The sequence below is a fragment of the Bubalus bubalis genome, chromosome 2, assembly GCF_019923935.1.
Source record: "Bubalus bubalis isolate 160015118507 breed Murrah chromosome 2, NDDB_SH_1, whole genome shotgun sequence".
Lineage (NCBI taxonomy): Eukaryota > Metazoa > Chordata > Mammalia > Artiodactyla > Bovidae > Bubalus > Bubalus bubalis.
The window spans coordinates 136,683,797-136,703,599 of NC_059158.1; the positions used below are offsets into that span (position 1 = coordinate 136,683,797).

The following is a 19,803-nucleotide window of genomic DNA, read 5'->3' on the forward strand; positions in this document are numbered from 1 at the left end:
TATCCAAATATTTTTTCTGAAATTATGCTTTGAGGACACTTCAAATTTCTGTCATACCTGGGGCTTTGGTGAATTATCAACTTACTTAAGTATTAAGTATCCATTATGTTCTATTCCTTTGTAGAAAGTAACATGTTACAGGGAAAAAGCATCAGACCCTGCTAAGATGTTGGGTTTCTCATTGGAGCTGTTAGAAAGTGGCTGGTATTGGGAGACTGTGCTCTAAGTGAAGATCTCTAGATATCTAATTGGTTAAGGTAACTCCTAATAACAAGGGTATGTTACATAAGCGATGAATTTTGAGATATTTTTTAACCTTTTTGCGTCTTCAGTCACCATGTCAGTTCAAGCATAATAAAGGGAAAAAAGCTGGAAAAAAGTATGGGACGATTATTATTAGAGATAAATCCATTTTCCTAATTCTAAGATAATTTTTCCTCATGTTATTTTAAATGTTGTGGGACAAATGTTGCGTGATGGAAGGCAAATAGAAAACTGAATATATTTGGAAAGAATAAGAAAATTTAACTTTAAAAGGTGAGTTTCTATCAGGACTTATTTCAATAGCTCAAGCATGAAAACATGGCTTTCCTATACTAAAGCAGGAGAACAACAGTGTTACATAAAATGACAATCAGATTCAAATAATGAGTAATAATTGTATGGAATTACAGTCACATTCAGACAGGTTATAAATACCTTTTGGGAACTAGCTAAGTTACCGAAAACACAAGGCAGGTAGAGAATAAGGACATTTTGCCTTAGAGATCTGTTATGACACTTAATTGAGAAGAAAAGACTTGCATCAAGCAAGATCCTTCCAATGCATTACATTAATTACTAGCTAGAGGTCTTAGCATTGCTATTTTATCAATAAGTTTAGAATTCAAGAAAGGAAAGAATAAAATATTAAAAGTATAGAGCATGAACAAATAATTCGTAACAGAGATGCTTAAGCATGTGCTTAAAACTACTACATACCTGGGGGGCGGGGAATGCAAGAGAATTACTATAAAGTTGGTACCTCTTTTAAAGAGTAGGTTCTCAACAACTTTTTTTAATCAATAAAATAGAGAATGAATGAATGAACTAGTGATTTAGCTGGTCAATGCCTAAGTTAGGGTGATACAAACTTTCTTTTGTTGTTGTTCAGTCACTAAGTCATGTCCAATTTTTTGTGATTGCATGGACTGTAGCATGCCAGCCTTCCCTGTCCTCCACTATCTCCAGGACTTTGACCAAATTCATGTCCACTGAGTCAGTGATGCTATCTGACCATCTCATCCACTGCCTCCCCCTTCTCCTTTTGCCTTCAGTCTTTCTCAGCATCAGGGTTGGAGCTTCAGCAAGAGTCCTTCCAATGAATATTCAGGGTTGATTTCCTTTGGTATTAACTGGTTTGATCTCCTTGCTGTCCAAGGGACTCTCAAGAGTTTTCTCCAGCACCGTATTTAAAAAGGATTAATTCTTGGGCACCCTGCCTTCTTAATGGTTCAACTCTCACATCCGTACATAACTACTGGAAAAACCATACCTTTGACTATAGGGGGCCTTTGTCAGCAAGGTGATGTCTCTGCCTTTTAATTAGCTCTCTAGGTTTGTCATGCTGTCTAGGTTGGTCATAACTTTTCTTCCAAGGAGCAAGTTTCTTTTAATTTCATGGCTGCCGTCACCACCTGCAGTGATTTTGGAGCCCAAAAAAATAAAGTCTGTCACTGTTTCCACTGTTTCCCCATCTATTTGCCATGAAGTGATGGGACCAGATGCCATGATCTTAGTTTTCTGAATGTTGGCAACTTTTTCACTCTCCTATATAGCATATTAAAAAGCAGAGACATTACTTTACCAACAAAGGTCCATCTAGTCAAAGCTATGGTTTTTCTAGTAGTCATGTATGGATGTGAGAGTTGGACTATATAGAAAGCTGAGTGCCAAAGAATTGATGTTTTTGAACTGTGGTGTTGGAGAAAACTCTTGAGAGTCCCTTGGACTGCAAGGAGATGCAACCAGTCCATCCTAAAGGAAATCAGTCCTGAATACTCATTGGAAGGACTGATGCTGAAGCTGAAACTCCAATACTCTGGCCACCTGATGCGAAGAACTGACTCATTAGAAAAGACCCTGATGCTGGGAAAGACTGAAGGCAGGAGAAGGGAATGACAGAGGATGAGATGGTTGGATGGCATCACCGACTCAATGGACATGAGTTTGTGTAAACTCCAGGAGTTGGTAATGGACAGGGAGGCCTGTTGTGCTGGAGTCTATGGGGTCACAAAGAGTTGGACACAACTGAGCGACTGAACTGAACTGAACTGAGGTTTATCATAACTTTCCTTCCAAGAAGTAGGCATCTTTTAATTTCATGGCACAGTCATTTTCCACAGCCATTCTGGAGTCCAAGAAAAGAAAACTTGTCATTTCTTCCACCTTTTCCTTCTATTTGCCATGAAGTGATGGGACAGGATGCCATGATCTTTATTTTTTGAATGTTGAGTTTTAAGTCAGTTTTTTCACTCTCCTCTTTCACCCTTATCAAGAGACTGTTTAGTTCCTCTTCACTTTCTGCCATTAGAGTGACATCAGCTACATATCTGAGGTTGTTGGTATTTCTCCTGGCAATCTTGATTCCAGCTTGTACTTCATCCAGCACAGATTTCACATGATGTGCTCTACATATAAGTTAAAAAAGCAGGGCGACAATATACCACCTTCTCATACTCCTTTCCCAATTTTGAACCAGTCCATTGTTCCGTGTCTGGTTCTAACTGTTGCTTCTTGACCTGCATACAGGTTTCTCAAGAGACATGTAAGGAGGTCTGGTATTCCCATTTCTTGAAGAATTTTCCACAGTTTGTTGTGATCTATACAGTCAAAGGCTTTAGCATAGCCAATGAAGCAGAAGTAGATGTTTTTCTGGAACTCTCTTGCTTTCTCCATGACCCAACAAATGTTGGCTATTTAATCTCTGGTTCCTCCGCCTTTTGTAAACCCAGCTTGTACATCTGGATGTTCTCGGCTCACGTTTTGCTGAAGCCTAGCTTGAAGGATTTTGAGCATTCCCTTGCTAGCACGTGAAATGAACACAACTGTATGGTAGTTTGAACATTCTTCGGCATTGTCCTTCTTTGGTCCCAGAATGATACTCACCTTCCCCAGTCCTGTGGCCAGTGCTGAGTTTTCCAAATTTGCTGACATACTGAATGCAGCATTTTAACAGTATCATCTTTTAGGATTTGAAATAGCTTAGCTGGAATTCCATCACCTCCACTAGCTTTGTTCATAATAACGCTTCCTAAAGTCTACTTGACCTCACACTCCAGGATGTCCAGCTCTAAGTAAGGGACCAAACCATAGTGGTTATCTGGGTCATTAAGATATTTTTTGTACAGTTCTTCTGTGTATTCTTGCCACCTCTTCTTAATCTCATCTGCTTCTGTTAGGTCCTTGCCATTTCTGTCCTTTATCATGAGCATCCTTGCATGAAATGAAAGGGTAATTTAGTGCTTTAAAATTAATTTGGATTCTGGCTTACCCCATGGCATACTGTCTTGTGTGTAAAAAAAAAAAGGACAGGAAAGTATAGATCCAGGTAAACTGCCAGAGCTTGAATAAATTCCAGTACATGTAATCAGTGTTAGCATTACCCTCCATGTTTACCTCAGCAGAAATAAATGATCGAGGATAATTATTCTACTGCCTCTGCCCTATAGCATGGAAGAAGAAGGGCAATACATAAGGAATTATAAATACTTCCTAGAGGAGGTTTTCAAAGAACTATATGTTTAGAAGAACAGTAACAAAATCTCAAGCAGTAACTTGTTACCATTTTTTCCTTTAGATATTAGAAATAGATTTCATAATGTTGTGACCTGTTCAGAAATGAGCTAGGTTTTACTTGAGTGAAATGGAGGATTCAGGATCTATTTCACTTTTTTTCTCTGTACTAATGGAGTGTTTCACACTGCTTACTCTGAGGAAAGCTATGTATCAGAATGTGTTAGCATCTGCAAATCCTCCTGACTGTAGGACAAAACCCTCAATGAACCCCTGACTTCTTGTTCACCTGGAACACCAGACTCCCTCAAATCTCCCCAGACACTCACACGTCCTTCAGCTCCCTACTTCTGTCTTCTGTCATGCAAAGCAGCCTTGTGTCACAGAGGCCAGGCTCTGTCACTGGAACTGAGCCCAGTTTCACTTGCATTTTCTTCTTCTTGTGCCTTTAGAGTTGGATGCCACAATGTATCATGGTATTGACTTTGTGACATCCGAAGATATAGAATATGCCTATTTTCCATACTACCCAAAGCAATCTATGAATTTAATGTGATACCCATCACATTACTCATAACATTTTCCACAGAACTAAATCCTAAAATTTGTATCACAAAGAATGTGACATGACTTAGTGACTGAACATAGAAGACACAGAATTGCCAAAGCAATCCTGAGGAAAAAGAACAAAGCTAGAGGCATACCCACCCAGACTTCAGACAATACTACAAGGCTCCATTAATCAAAATAGCACAAAAACAGACATATCAATGGAACAGAATAGACAGCCCAGAAGTAAACCCACACACCTACAGTCAATCTTTGACAAAGAAAGCAAGAATATACAATGGTGAAAAGATACTCTCTTTAGCAAGTAGTGTTGGAAAAGTTAGACAGCCACTTGTAAATCAAAGAAGTCATAACATTCCCTCCCATTTTACACACACCAAAAGAAAAAAAAAGTCAAAATGGCTTAAAGACTTAAATATAAGACAGGATATCATAGAACTCCTAGAAGAAAACACAGGCAAAACATTCTCTGACATAAATTGTACCAATATTTTCTTAAGTCAGTCTCCCAAGGCAATGGAAATAGAAGCAAAAATGAACAAATGGGAAGAATCAAACTTAAAAACTTAAAAACGTTTCCACAGTAAAGGAAACAATAAACAAAATGAAAAGACAACCAACAGACTGGGAGAAAATATTTGCAAACAATGCAACCAACAGGGGCTTAATTTCCAAAATATACAAACATCTCATATAACTCAACAGCAAAAAAGCAAAAACCCAATCAAAAAATGAGCAGAAGACCTAAATAAATATTTCTCCAAAGAACACATACATATAGCCAATAGGCATCTGAAAAGATGCTCAACTTCTCTAATTAGTAGAGAAATACAAATCAAAACTACAGTGAGGTATCCCCTCACAGTGGTCAGAATGATCATCATATAAAGGTCTACAAATAATAAAAGCTGGAGAGGGTGTGGAGAAAAGGGAACCCTCCTTCATGGTTGGTGGGAATGTGAATTTGTGCAGCCACCATGGAAAACTGTACAGAGGTACTCCATAAACTAAAAAGAGTTGCCATATGCTCCAGCAATCCAACTCCTGGGCATACAGCTAGGGGAAAAAATGAAAACTCTAATTTGAGAAGATAAATGCACCCCAATGTTCACAGCAGCACTATTTACAACAGCCAAGACATGGAAACAACCCAAGTGACCATAAGCTGATGACTGAAATAAGAATATGTTATATATATATATGTGTGTGTGTGTGTGTGTGTGTGTGTTTAAGAATATGTGAGACATATATACATCATATATATAGAGAGAGAAAGAGCTATCACAACGGTGATAGGTGAAACATTGCAGTAAGACATGTAAGAGAATACTGAAGAGGGGTGGGAGCAAGGCATGGCCATAGCACTGGCCAGGAACAGCAGCAGTTACAAGACTGGTTTTGGTAACTGGCTGAAAATGCTGGGTGAAGAAGAGGGAAGCTTCAAGGATGATCCTGAAGACATTAAAACACTTTCTGGGTCTCAGCAGGCTTTAAATAGATAGTTTTCAGACATTTAATCATGTCTGATTGTCTGCAGGCCCATGAGCTGTAGCCTGCCAGGCTCCTCAATCCATGGAATTTTCCAGGCAAGAATACTGGAGTGGGATGCCATTTCCTACTCCAGGAAATCTTCCCAACTCAGGGATTGAACCTGTGTCTCTTGCCTCTTCTGCATTGGCAGATGGATTCTTTATCACTAGTCCCATCTGGGAAGCCCGTACATTTATATCTACATATCTTTCATTTCAGGCTAAGACATTTTTCCAAATTGTTAGGCACTTCTATATATACTTGAAAAGAGATGTTTTATAGCAGCTCTAACCAAGAAGACTGCACAAAAGGAACAATGCAAACAACAAAAACCTATTAGAATTTGAGAACAGCTTTTGACCTAAAATAGAAAGAAACTATTCCAAGCACCACTGTTTCAAAATGCACAATAAATAAAACATGGAGGAGTCCACACAGGACATTAACAGACTCGACCCATGATGGCCCCAGATATTTTGCCTTTACGAATACTTATGTATTCAGATTAATCCTACTGAATAAAAGAAAAACATGAGTGAATAAAAAAATTAGACCAAAAGAGCTTTCCAAATGTATCAGTTCAGTTCAGTCACTCAGTCGTGTCCGACTCTTTGCGACCCCATGAACCGCAGCACGCCAGACCTCCCTGTCCATCAACAACTCTCGGAGTCTATCCAAACTCATGTCCATTGAGTCGGTGATGCCATCCAACCATCTCATCCTCTGTCATCCCTGATCCTCCTGCCCTCAATCTTTCCCAACATCAGGGTCTTTTCCAATGAGTCAGTTCTTTGCATCAGGTGGCCAAAGTATTGGAGTTTCAGCTTCAACATCAGTCCTTCCAATGAACACCCAGGACTGATCTCCTTTAGGATGGACTGGTTGGATCTTCTTGCAGTCCAAGGGAATCTCAAGAGCCTTCTCCAACACCACAGTTCAAAAGCATCAATTCTTCGGCACTCAGCTTTCTTTATAGTCCAACTCTCACATCCACACATGACCACTGGAAAAACCATAGCCTTGACTAGACGGACCTTTGTTAACAAAGTAATGTCTCTGCTTTTTAACATGCTGTCTAGGTTGGTCATAACTTTCCTTCCAAGGAGTAAGCGTCTTTTAATTTCATGGCTGCAATCACCATCTACTGTGATTTTGGAGCCCAGAAAAATAAAGTCAGCCACTGTTTCCACTGTTTCCCCATCTATTTGACATGAAGTGATGCGACCAGATGCCATGATCTTAGCTTTCTGAATGTTGAGCTTTAAGCCAACTTTTTCACTCTCCTCTTTCACTTTCATCAAGAGGCTGTTTAATTTTTTCGCTTTCTACCATAAGGGTGGTGTCATCTGCGTATCTGAGGTTATTGATATTTTTTCCCAACAGTCTTGATTCCAGCTTGTGCTTCCTCCAGCCCAGCATTTCTCATGATGTACTCTGCATATAAGTTAAGTAAGCAGGGTGACAATATACAGCCTTGACATACTCCTTTTCCTATTTGGAACCAGTCTGTTGTTCCATGTCCAGTTCGAACTGTTGCTTCCTGATTTGCATACAGGTTTCTCAAGAGGCAGATCAGGTGGTCTGGTATTCCCATCTCTTTCAGAATTTTCCATAGTTTATTGTGATCCACACAGTCAAAGGCTTTGGCATAGTCAATAAAGCAGAAATAGATGTTTTTCTGGAACTCTCTTGCTTTTTCCATGATCCAGCGGATGTTGGCAATTTGATTGATTGCCAGATTGAACAGATTGCCAACATCTGTTCCTCTGCCTTTTCTAAAACCAGCTTGAACATCTGGAAGTTCAGGGTTCATGTATTGCTGAAGCCTGGCTTGGAGAATTTTAAGCAATACTTGACTAACGTGTGAGATAAGTGCAACTGTGTGGAAGTCTGAGCATTCTTTGGCATTGCCTTTCTTTGGGATTGGAATGAAAACTGACCTTTTCCAGTCCTGTGGCCACTGCTGAGTTTTCAAAATTTGCTGGCGTATTGAGTGCAGCACTTTCACAGCATCATCTTTCAGGATTTGAAATAGCTCAACTGGAATTCCATCACCTCCACTAGCTTTGTTCATAGTGATGCTTCCTAAGGCCCACTTGACTTTACAATCCAGGATGTCTGGCTCTAGGTGAGTGATCACACCATTGTGATTATCTGGGCTGTGAAGATCTTTTTTTATAGAGTTCTTCTGTATATTCTTGCCACCTCTTCTTAATATCTTCTGCTTCTGTTAGGTCCATACCATTTCTGTCCTTTATTGAACCCATCTTTGCATGAAATGTTCCCTTGGCAGCTCTAATTTTCTTGAAGAGATCTCTAGTCTTTCCCATTCTATTGTTTTCCTCTATTTCTTTGCATTGATCGCTGAGGAAGGCTTTCTTATCTCTCCTTGCTATTCTTTGGAACTCTGCACTCAAATGGGTATATCTTTCCTTTTCTCCTTTGCTTTTCACTTCTCTTCTTTTCACAGCTATTTGTAAGGCCTCCTCAGACAGCCATTTTGCTTTTTTCCAATATATATTGGAATGTATATTTTTCCAAATGTACATTGGAATAAAAAGTCGCAAAATGCTTCTTAGATGAAGGAGGATTTACCAATTTCCATTTTTAAATCATACCTTCCTTCACAAAGGCAAAGTATTAAAACATCACATCAAGCAAAGAAAAGTCCAAGGAATAGAAATACCACAAAAATTCTTGGCAGCAGTTGGTCCAATCAAAAGTTTTTTTGGTGGAAAAGAAAAATACCTCACCTAATCTAAGAAGCCATCATTCTAAAAATGTGAATAATGGAAGGAATGTAGGATTTAGAGTCAGAAAACTTGGTGTTGGATCTGCAATTACCACTGTATTATTATTCAGCCTTTTTTCTCCATGCACTAGCCATAAACTTGCAGTTCACCAGAAAAGGATATAAAAGGTCTAACAAAGATATGGGGGAAAGATCATATTTCACTAATAGGCAAAGTTTTTTTTTTTTTTTAAATGAAGATTCTAGTCTAGTCAATTAGCTATTTTGTTCTTACAAGAAAACAAAATGCTAGGTATTAAGGAGAACTGAGAATTGATATGGGATGTAAATTGTTTCAACCTCTGTTAGAGGCAATTCAGCAACACAGCTCTAGGTCCTATTAATCTCCTAATGAAATACCTTAAAATAGAGAAAAGCCTTAAGTAAAAATTTCCCATTGCAGTATTATCTATAAAGAAGGAAAACTAAATGCAATAGAAATTTCAAACTGTAAATACAGTTCAATAAACTTATTTACAGTTTGAATCATGTTCATAAAGATAGAAAAATGCCCATATTATAATATTAACATGAACAGACCTTCCCCCAGTATTCACAATTGTCTGATTTCAACATTTAATATTGAGGAATACCATACAGTAAACAGTACTCTTGCCTGGAAAATCCCATGGACAGAGGAGCCTGGTAGGCTGCAGTCCATGGGGTCGCTAAGAGTCGGACACAACTGAGCGACTTCACTTTCACTTTTCACTTTCATGCATTGGATAAGGAAATGGCAACCCACTCCAGTGTTCTTGCCTGGAGAATCCCAGGGACAGAGGAGCCTGGTGGGCTGCCGTCTATGGGGTCGCACAGAGTCGGACACGACTGAAGCGACTTAGAAGCAGCAGCAGCAACAGCAAACAGTAGAATGGGTACCTTTTCCAATATTTCCTATGTTTTCCAATTTTTATACTTATCATCAGTTTTAAAATAGAAGTTCTGGAAATTGCATATTTTTTAAAGGTAATGAAAGCTTTAAAATTTTTCTAAAACAGTTGTCTAAAATATAACATCTAAAAGGAAATGTTTTATGTAAAATTCAAGAAGAGTATGTTCTTTTTATATATTAACTTTGTAAATCACAGCAAGGAAACAGATTATATAATTGCCTTTTCTGTACCTTTAGATTATCAGGCAGTTCTGATCGTCCAGCATATCCAGGGTTCATTGTTATAAAGACAGCACATGTTGGGTCAAGTTTTAATTCAGTTCCTTCAAACACTAGTAAATCAGCGCCTGCATTAATACCTGTGGGTAATCAAGAATGAAATGACTTAGCAATTCCACATATAAATGTGACTCGTGCCATTCATTATGTCCTATATTTCTACTGTTTTCACACAATGCAGAGACAAACTAGTCCATTACCTCTTTGGATAGTAAGAATTTGTTGAGCAACCACAGACAGCACTTCCAAATCAATTCTGTTAAACTCATCAAAGCAAGCCCAGGCACCACAAGATAACAGTCCCTGGGAGAAAAGAGTAATGAAAAATTTCAATTTTATCTGATTGAATATTACATTGAAAGGTTGTATTTTCACCTCATCTCCTCACAGATTTAATATCCTATCAAGGAAATTGCTTATTCACCTTTATCTTTAAAGACAGCTTACTCTTTTATTACCAATTCATTATTCTGCATGAATAAAGAGTTTGATGAATTGAAAAATTTTCCAATTGATTTTTTTTTTTACTTTCTCTGTGTATTTTTTGGCATTTAGATGTATATCTATAATTTCAAAGCCTTTCTTATTTTTTAGTTACAAGTTGATTTTATTCGCTTTTTCCTTACGGACTCCATAGAATGGATTGTAATAATCCTTTAAATAAGGTGACCCCTGTTGTCAATGAGACTACCCTGTAACCTGAGTACCTTAATGACCAGCTAACGCTGTCGGAGGCCCCAGCTTGCAATTCTAACTTACAGCTACCTCAAAAGTAACTATGTGCCATTTGGTCATAGGAAAAACTGCAAAGTCAAACTTGAGTAGCTGAGTCCAAATTCAAATTAAAATTTTTAAAAATGCAAAAATGATTATTGAGTGTACATCCTCTGGATTGTATATGTATGTATGTGTATTTCACTAAGTACCTATAATATGCAGGACATGATGCATGGCACTTTGTATATATCTTTTATACAAGGAAACTAAGGCTATGTCACATAAGATGTTAAGTATTTAGTACAATGCCACATATCTAATAGTGGCTAACCTTGGATTTATGTACAGTTCCATCTACTCAAACACACTGGATTAAACATGAACACCATGCATGTCAAAGAAGAGTACATTTTCATCATTTAGTGAAGATTCTAAGACTTAGAAATCTAACACATGATATAATAAAAGGATTAGAAATCACAGAGAACAAAATGCTTATGAATTCACATGTTCAGAGTTATACAGATTGTAAGGTTCTAGTAAGATCTCTGTCTTTTTAATTTTGTACCCCCATTATTCAGCATGATCCTAATATAAATTGTCCATATAATCAATACTTATCAATAACAAAACAATATTTTAATATATGAGTCTATTTCAAAAAATTAAGAATATTATTATATAGATTTGAAAATTTAGTGCATACCAGAATTTTCTTGAAACATTTAGGAATATAATGGCTATTTAAAGTACACAGAGAATCTTTTAGACTTGCTGTTTATTTCTTTAATAATCATTACAGTGAGGTTGTATATCATTATAGAGGATGATTGAAATAGCTACTGATCATTCAAATGTTTTATTCATATTTTACTTATTATAATATTTTCCTTTCTTTTACTATTATTCTAATTGTTTCAGTGTCAAAAATATAGAAACTTCTTATGTTCCAAATCTTTTATAAAATGACTAGGCCATATTTCAGTCAGGAATAGTTTACTCATGGGGTACGGTTGTTATGTTTTGTTAGTGTGAGTAGGTTTTTTTATCCTAAAACACATTTATTTGTTCTTTATTTATAATGTTTTTATATTGTGGGATAGCCTATTAATTTTTTTTAATTTGTTTATTTTTAATTGAAAGACAATTGCTTTACAATATGGCATTGGTTTCTGCCAGACATCAACACGAATCAGTCATGGCACACAAATGATTTGAGTATTTTTTCAACATTAACTTTTTCTGGAGCTTCTTTGAAAATTAAGGATTAAAGAATCATTAAATTTTAATTTGCAAAGTATATAAAAATAGAAATTAAAAAAACAAGTAAGTGGAACTCATAATCCCACATGGATAATTTTGTGTTCAACTGTGCCACCTAATATTTTAAGGAACAACAAACTATAGCAACAAAGCATCAAAATGACCAGATGTTCAAAGGTTACTTAATGAACTTAGCCAGGGACTATATATCTTTCGCTCCCCTTTTTGCAATCTTACTAACTCGTAAGAGTGGGAGTCTGACTCAGAATAAGAAAAAACAAAAGGATTTCAAGTTCACCAAAAAGATTAAATAGAATGTGTCTATAAAAGTAAATTATTGAATCATAACTTATTAATAATGAAGTCTGTAGAGAACTCAGTATTTACATGATGCAATACAGCTCAGTTGGTAAAGAGTCTGCCTGCAATGTAGGAGACCCAGGTTCAGTTCCGGGGTTGGGAAGATCCACTGGAGAAGGGATAGGCTACCCACTCCAGTATTCTTGTGCTTGCCTTGTGGCTCAGTTGGTAAAGAATCTGCCTGCAATGAGGGATACCTGGGTTCAATTCCTGGGTTGGGAAGATCCCCAGAGAAGGGAAAGGCTACCCACTCCAGTATTCTGGCCTGGAGAATTCCATGGACTATACTTATGGGGTCACAAAGACTCGGACATAACTGAGCAACTTTCACTTAAATTAATGGTTCTCAAACTTCTAGTTGTCCAGTTGAAGGGATACCACTCATTCATTACTATCAGGAATACTGACCCCTTATAAAGCAAGGACTGAAGAGGGAGGTAGAAAGTGTGAAAGTGTTAGTCAGCTCAGTCGTGTCCTGAGCTGCAACCCAAAGGACTGCAGCCCACCAGGCTCCTCAGTCCATGGAATTCTATGGCAAGGATACTGGAGTGGGTTGCCATTCCCTTCTCCGATCTTCCTGACCTAAGTCTCCTATGTTGCACGTGGATTCTTTACTATCTGAGAGCGAAGTAGAACTCCTTCTCAAATAAGCTTTTGATATAACTCTACTTACAGGAAGTCTTTTATATGCATCAAATTATGTTTCATTATAAAAAGTCTTTCTGAGAAGTTATCATATCATAAATGAGGAGTAAACTCAAACCTTAAAGAATTTTCCTAGAGCCAGATAGTCCAATCCATCAGAGCAGTTGAAAACAACACATTGCTTGGCTACAGCCTTGGCTAAATCTTTAGTAGTTTCAGTCTTTCCAGTGCCAGCTGGCCCCTCAGGTGCTCCTCCAAGGTGCAGATGAAGGGCTCCAAATAAGGTTCTGAAATATAAGAAATAAACAATCTTTGTGTAATAATGTGATTTTTATATACATTCAGAAAAAATTTAAATCAAGAGCCAAATTTTCTACTTCCTCAGCAAAAATTCCTTCCTTCCTACTAACCTATGAAAATCTTTATCTGTTTTATATTTTACTTCTAAATAGCTGTATATGTGACAAAATCAGAACAAACTCACCTTTGAAATTCAATGCTGACTTCTGGAGAATTCAGTTGATCTTGAATCATCCAATTACCCTACTGCAAGCATATGGAAATGCTACATAAAAAATGATAACTTTGGAAATATAGAACCATTTTCGAGAGAATGAAAAGCAAATTATCAAAGAAGAGACAATGCATAGCTGGAAAAGTAATTAGGTGCTAAAGCTGTAGAGGTGCACATTAGTTTGGAATTTGGAAATAAATACAAGTGCATTTATACCCACACAGAAACAAAAGTTCTTAGAACTGAGCAAGCTAAGGAGCTGGATTCACTATTTAAACCCAGAAGATTTGAAAGGTTGCCTTGGATGTAAATGGGAACTGAAATTACTTCAGCAGCCTACTCAGGATACAAAGAAGAGTCAATGAAGGGACAGGAAGCTTATACTTCATGCAGTGCCCAGTGAGAAATCGACATCATTCATAAAGGGTGCCATCAAATTTCCATTCCCTGGTAGCTCAGCTGGTGAAGAATCTACCTGCAATGCAGAAGACCCCAGTTTGATCCCTGGGTCAGAAAGATCCACTGGAGAAGGGAATGGCTACTGATGGGCACATGAACCCAAACTGAGAAATTAACATTAAAATTTTGTTCTGGACCAGAGAAAACCCTAGAGCCCTCCACAGAGATAAATGTAAAACTGTTCCACATGGACACCTCCACAAATGAGAAATGGAAGACCACCTGGGGAAACAATCCTACTAAAATGAGCTCACAGTTAAAACCAGAAAGAGAGATCAAAATTAAGAATCAGACCTGCAATGACAAAGGCAGTTAGGCAGTTGGACAATGGTCTGAGAGGGCTACTGTATATATGGCACTCTGCCTTCTTTGGTATCCTGGTGGTTTAGGAAGATTTTAAATAAAAAGCAAGAGACATCAGACAATTCTGAGGAAAAAAAGAAGTCAGTCTCATAAAAGAGGAAACTTGAAATCTAGCAATGAAAAATATAATCTCTGAACTTTTGAAAATTCAATGAACAGAATAAATAGCAGAGAAAACATGCAGAAACAGAATTATGCACACTAGAAGATAAGTAGGAGGAAATCACCCAGGGAAAGAGGCCAACAATAAGAAAAGTTAAAGACATAGAAAAAAGAAGGAAAAGAATGGGGAAAAGGCAAAATTCTAAAAACAATGGCTGAAAATTTGCTAGAATTGAAGAAAGATATTAACTAGAAAAAGTCCCAAGTAGGATAAATAAAAACTCCTTCACATCTAATAACATCCAGTGAACATCAACAATAAAGAGAAAACCTTAAAAACTACAATGGAGAAAATTACTTATAGGGGAATAAAACTAATAATCAGAATAACAGACTAGTCAGCAGTAGCAATAAATGCCAGTAGAATAATATCTTTGGAGAGCTAAGGGGAAATTACTGTTCATCTACAGTTTTACACCTAGCTAATCTATTGGAAAAGGCCCTGATGCTGAGAAAAATTTAGGGCAGGAGGAAAAGAGGATGAGATGGTTGGATGGCATCATCGACTAAATGGATATGAGTTTGAGCAAACTCTGGGAGACAGTGAAGGACAGGGAAGGCTGGTGTGCTGCAGTCCATGGGGTAGCAAAGAGTTGGACACAACTGAGAGACTGAACAACAACAATCTAGTGAAGACCAAGAAAAAAAGAAGAGCAAGAGGCATTTTAACTTATATGCAGAGTACATCATGCAAAATGCAGGGCTGGATGCAGCTGGAATCAAGATTGCCAGGAGAAATATCAATAACCTCAGATACACAGATGACACCACCCTTGTGGCAGAAAGCAAAGAGGAACTAAAGAGCCTCTTGATGAAGGTGAAAGAGGAGAGTGAAAAAGTTGCCTTAAAGCTCAACATTCAGAAAACTAAGATCATGGCATCCAGTCCCATCACTTCATGGCAAAGTGATGGGGAAACAACAGAAACAGTGACAGTCTATTTTCTTGGGCTCCAAAATCACTCCAGATGGTGACTGCAGCCATGAAATTAAAAGATGCTTACTCCTTGGAAGAAAAACTATGACAAACCTAGATAGCGTATTAAAAGCTACAATAAACCTATTGAAAAGCAGAGACATTACTTTGCCAACAAAGGTCCATATAGTCAAAGCTATGGGTTGGGAAGATCCCCTGGAGAAGGAAATGGCAACCCACTCCAGTACTCTTGCCTGGAAAATCCCATGGACTGAGAAGCCTGGTAGGCTACAGTCCATGGGGTCGCAAAGAGTCGGACACGACTAAGCAACTTCACTCACTCACTTCACTCACCTACATATTAGTTGTAAAAATGTGTAACAGTATATAAATAGAGATCAGCTTGTATTAGAATTTCGACTAAACCCCCAAGCTGAGAGCTTTAAAATATTTAGTCAAGAGGATGCCTGCAGTTTCTGCTGATGGCAGAGTAGGAGAAAACAGGGACAGTAAGAAAGATGCACTCTTACTGATGGCAAAACACATGTATCATCTGACAAGATCTAGATCCCACTGGTAGGGAGCCAGTCTTGAGTTAAGCTGAATGGGCCCAGGTGCAGTAGACCATGTAGAATCAGAGAAGATCCCAGGAAGAGGGTCTGTGTGTAGTCGACCTCAGTAGAGGCTGAAGCAAAAGTCACCAGCAGCCAGCCAGAGAAGGCATTTTCCACAGGTGGGAGGATCAGGTGATTGGGGGCTTCCCAAAATCCACATAAACATCCCTTGGGATATCTGATACGTCTGATGATGTACATCTGGTACATCTGTGCTATCATGGAGGGTACTAGACAGCAAACGATAGTTGTTACCCAAGACACCAGTCACCTGTAAACCTACCTCTCCCTTTCCTTCGCCTCCCCTCTATCAACTTCCAACACTGGAGAAGCCAAAAGAAGGACTATTGATGGGAGGGTGCAATGGATAGGGATAATAATGACAAAAGATTCACCACATTTATCAGTACCTTCCCAAATGCAGGCCACAAGCTTGAGTCAAGCTTGACCTGGGAGGGAGGGACGTTTTAAATTGGATGAAAAATAGTAACTGATTTTATGCCTAAATGGACTTTTAACATCTGAAAAGAATAATTCTATTTATTAATATATTAGAGTCACCAGAAACAGTAGGGAATATCTGAGAAACAGTAGAGTATCCTAGATTTTATCCATAAATGGGGATAATATTTGATAGAGCAAGTTTAAAAGAATAGTGATAAAAAAGGATAAAACTGCTTTCTGCTTGCATCCTGAAATTAGTTTAGTCAATAAACTAGTTACGTTGGAAGAAAATGAAAAAATGAAGTTTAATTTAGAATTTGACAAATCTGGAATATGGTGAATGGAAACTGGAAGTTAAAAATAAAGGTCTTTTATTATTCAGGACAACAGAAAATAATGTACATGTAAACACCTATGAGATATATAATGGAGATATCTACCAGTATGTGTGTGGTGAAACCTTATAGAAGAGAGGCCTTGGCTGGAGGCACTGGTTTGGGGATCTTCAGGATGTAGGCTGTTAAAGCCTAAAGAGTAGAGACTTTCCTGGTGGTCCAGTGGCTAAGACTCCAAGCTCTCAATGCAGATAGCCCCGGGTTCAATTCCTGGTCAGGGAACTAGATCCCACATGCCACAACTAAGAGTTCTCATATCACAACAAAGATCAAGCCTCCCACGTGCCACAACTAAGACTATGTGCAGCCGAATACATAAATAAATTTTTAAAAAGTCTAAGAGTAGATGAGAACATTCAGGAAACCATGAAGCATGACACAAAGCACTACATGAAAATACAATTCAAGGGATGAAACAGGACGCCTCAAATGATCCAAAGGAACAGTCAAAAAGTTTCAAGAAGGAAGGAGAAACTAACAATGTAAAAAAGCAATAGCATTGCCCAACAATACTTAGGGCTGAGAGGCCTAGAGCCAAGAGGAAGAAGTCAGCAGAGAAAGAAACTGAAGGTCCCCAATGTTCATCGCAGCACTGTTTATAATAGCCAAGACATGGAAGCAACCTAGACATCCATCAACAGATGAATGGATAAGAAAACTGTGGTACATATACACAATGGAGTATTACTCAGCCATTAAAAAGAATACATTTGAATCAGTTCTAATGAGGTGGATGAAACTGGAGCCGAACAGAGTGAAGTAAGCCAGAAAGAAAAACACCAATACAGTATACTAATGCATATATATGGAATTTAGAAAGATGGTAACGACAACCCTGTATGCAAGACAGCAAAAGAGACACAGATGTATAGAACAGTCTTTTGGACTCCGTGGGAGAGGTGGGGGGGGATGATTTGGGATAATGGCATTAAAATATGTATAATATCATATAAGAAATGAATCGCCAGTCCAGGTTCGATGCAGGATACAGCAAGCTTGGGGCTGGTGCACTGGGATGACCCAGAGGGATGGTATGGGGAGGGAGGTGGGAGCAGGGTTCAGGATTGAGAACATGTGTACACCCGTGGCAGATGCATGTTGATGTATGGCAAAGCCAATACAATATCGTAAAGTAAAAATAATAATAATAATAATAAATATAAATTAAAAAAAGAAATTGAAGGTCAAGTTGAGAAAAGAACAGTCCAGGAAAGATAACAGAGGATATATTTTGGTCCTTAAAAAAATTAAGTGATCTAGAGATGAGTGAAAGTTTTTTTCCAATTAGATCTCTAAACTAATGAGTTTACCTGTAACATCTGTCAGTGAGTGGAGTAATGACCAGCCTAGGGGAATTGCCCAGATATTCATATCCATATCGTAAGCCAGCATTGATCATCTTTGTTTCTAAATTATTTTCCTAATACAAATCAGATAAAATGAAGTTAGCTTAAACTGCAAAATTTAAATAATATGAAATCTCAAGCTCTTTAATAAATAATAGCCATGCTATAAACAATATCTTTAAAATTGACTTTTCAGACATCATTTAATTAAGTAGAACAATTCAATATCTAATTTCCTTGGTTAAGATTTGAAGTCACTGGCCTCAATTTTTCCCATAGAACTTTGGAAAATATATTTGTTCTTTCTCATATTTTCTTTAAGTTTTCTAACACTATTTTATTAAGGTATAATTGACATACAATATTATATTAGTTTCAGGTACATAACATAATGATTCCATTCTTACATTTATCACAAAATGATCATCATAATAAATCAACATTCATCATCATACATAGTAACAGAATTTTTTTCCTGTGAGTTTCAAGCATGCAAAACAGTATTATTAACTATTGTTGTCATGCTATATATTACATCCCCATGAATTACTTGTTTTGTACTTGGAAGTTTGAACCTTTTGACTCCCTTCACCCATTTCTCTCACCTCTCAACCCGCACCCCCAGCCTTTGGGAACCCCTAGTATGTTTTATATATCAGCTTGTTTCGTGTTGTTCTTTGTTTTATTTTCTTTTGTTTTTTAGATTCCACATATAAGTGAGATCCCATGGTATGTGTTCTTTATTTTGGATTTAATCTCTTATCAGATATATAATTTGCAAATATTTTCTCCTTTTCAGTAGGTTGCCTTCCCATTCTGTTGATGGTCTTCCTTGATGTACAAAAGGCCTTTAGTGTGATGTAGTCCCACTTGTTTTGTTTTTTTGTTTTTTTGTTTTGCTTTTGTTGGCTTTGATTTGGGTGTCAAATTAAAAAAAAATCCTTATTACCAAAGTCAAGGAGCTTACCTCTCTAAGAGTTTTATGGTTTCAGGTCTTACACTCAATTCTTTAATCCATTTTGAGTTAATTTTGAGGTATGATATAAGATAACAGTCCTACTTCATTCTTATGCATGTGGTTTTCCAGTTTTCCCAACACCATTTATTAAAGAGATTGTCCTTTCCACATTTTATATTCTTGCTTCCTTCGTCATAAATTGCCATACATATGTAGATTTATTTCTGGACTCTGTTTTGTTCCAATGATCTATGTATCTGTTTTTATGGCAATACCATACTGGTTTTATTACTTTAGCTTTAGCTTAATTTATTACTTTAGCTTTGTAATATAACTTGAAATCAGGAAGTGTGATGCTTCCAGCTTTGCTCTTTCTCAAGACTGCTTTTCTATTTGGGGTTTTTCCTGTTTCCATAAAAATATTAGGATTGTTCTGTTTTTTGTGTGAAATATGCCATTGGAATTTTGATAGAAATTGTAGTAAATCTGTAGATTGCTTTGGGAAGTATGGACATTTTTTTTTTTTTAACTTTACAATATTATATTGGTTTTGCCATATATCGAAATGAATCTGCCACAGGTATACACGTGTTCCCCATCCTGAACCCTCCTCCTTCTTCCCTCCCCATACCATCCCTCTGGGTCATCCCAGTGCACCAGCCCCAAGTATCCAGTATCGTGCATCGAACCTGGACTGGCGACTCGTTTCATATATGATATTATACATATTTCAATGCCATTCTCCCAAATCATCCCACCCTCTCCCTCTCCCACAGAGTCCAAAAGACTGTTCTATATATCAGTGTCTCTTTT

The 19,803-nt window shown here is 37.5% G+C and overlaps 1 protein-coding gene across 1 annotated transcript in view; it reads right to left on the bottom strand.

Annotated features, from left to right (window-relative positions):
* Window positions 1-19,803, bottom strand: part of DNAH7 (dynein axonemal heavy chain 7) — a 271,936-nt gene that overhangs the window by 152,916 nt on the left and 99,217 nt on the right. Inside the window, exons 24-27 of the mRNA XM_006078127.4 lie at window positions 17,997-18,106; window positions 12,940-13,108; window positions 10,037-10,139; window positions 9,789-9,916 (exon numbers count right to left, since the gene is read on the bottom strand). Coding sequence (XP_006078189.4) covers window positions 9,789-9,916; window positions 10,037-10,139; window positions 12,940-13,108; window positions 17,997-18,106 — 510 coding nt within the window. The remainder of the gene's footprint in view (window positions 1-9,788; window positions 9,917-10,036; window positions 10,140-12,939; window positions 13,109-17,996; window positions 18,107-19,803) is intronic.